The sequence below is a fragment of the Aphanomyces astaci genome (assembly GCF_000520075.1).
Source record: "Aphanomyces astaci strain APO3 unplaced genomic scaffold supercont1.18, whole genome shotgun sequence".
NCBI classification, from domain to species: Eukaryota; Oomycota; class Saprolegniomycetes; order Saprolegniales; family Verrucalvaceae; genus Aphanomyces; species Aphanomyces astaci.
In genome coordinates, this window is record NW_009798281.1 from 652,990 (window position 1) to 654,178 (window position 1,189).

The window sequence follows — 1,189 nt, forward strand, 5'->3', positions numbered from 1 at the left end:
AGCGGTTCGAACCCGTCCATCACCGTGCCGGGGGAGGATGTGTTCTGGATGGCGCCTGCTCCCGCCATGGATCCCCTGCCCGACCTCGTGATCGACTTATGGCGCATTTACTACAAGGTCGCGTCATGCCGCAATTGACAATCAGTTGACATCTGACTGGGTTGATTGATGACGGAACGCAAGGGAAGTGTGGTCAATTGCTGGTGTGAACAAGTGTAATGCATAACTTTAATGAGTTCATTTGATATCGTGTACTTGCTCTACAGTAACGAAGGGCTCTTACAACGCTTTAGTTGCCGACATGGCCACCTTCGTCCACGATGATGTACCTGGGAGTATTTACGTGCTCAAGGACACGTACGAACGCCACAGCCGTGACTACACGGGTACAATGGGCGCTTGCAGCATTCGACTGTGAGCAGTTGCACGGTTAGTTCGTTTCGTCGATCACATTGCAAGCCCGACTACATTTACAGCACTGTATCGTGATATTCTTAGGGTGGCATCCACATGGGCCTAACGATTCCTAGTATTGTACTACAGTAGTACTTCGAGTAGTATTTAAGATGTAAACTGGTTCATTCCAACAATCGACCATAGCTCATCAATCACCCGAGTCAAGTGTCATATTTTTTAATATCATATAAAATTTGCTGTGACTTCTTCCAGAATTGGCCAAAGGTCGATCACGAGGTTAAGGTTGGAAAGGGGGACACCAGGGGGACTGGGTGCTTGATAGAACACATCCTCTCCCGGCACGGTGATGAACGGGTTGAGGTTGTTCCAATTCGCGGGCATCGGCCGGCTGCTATTGTGTTCAAGGTTGCCGATAGGGGTTGGCAACTCGCGAAACGCTGATCCTTGAGCAAACGGCAACTCACTGAGGACAGCTATGACACGGTGATTCAGTTGTCTCGTGCCGAACGAGACCGCGTCAAACAAAGCAACGTTCCCACCACCATCACGGCGGACGAGCACAGCGAGCATCGCAAACTTGGGAGAGCGGGATTCGTGGTAGACTAGAATACCAACCACGGCGCGAACGAATTGGTCGGCGAGGAGCTGATTGGCCCACACCCACAGCTGCCGTATGTTGCGGTGGCTGTACTCAATCTCGAAGATGATTCGAGGTGTCGGCATGCGATTCTCTGGTTGAGCATCACGCTGGAAAGGAGGCAGACGACGGGGC

The 1,189-nt window shown here is 51.6% G+C and overlaps 1 protein-coding gene across 1 annotated transcript; it reads right to left on the minus strand.

Moving 5' to 3' along the window:
* Positions 1-289: 289 nt before the first annotated feature.
* Positions 290-1,140, minus strand: H257_08349 (hypothetical protein; the record flags this gene model as incomplete). Its single annotated transcript, XM_009834184.1, has 2 exons — positions 290-378; positions 717-1,140. The coding sequence occupies 2 exons, from the start codon at positions 1,138-1,140 to the stop codon at positions 290-292; spliced, it is 513 nt and encodes a 170-aa protein (XP_009832486.1).
* Positions 1,141-1,189: the final 49 nt, after the last annotated feature.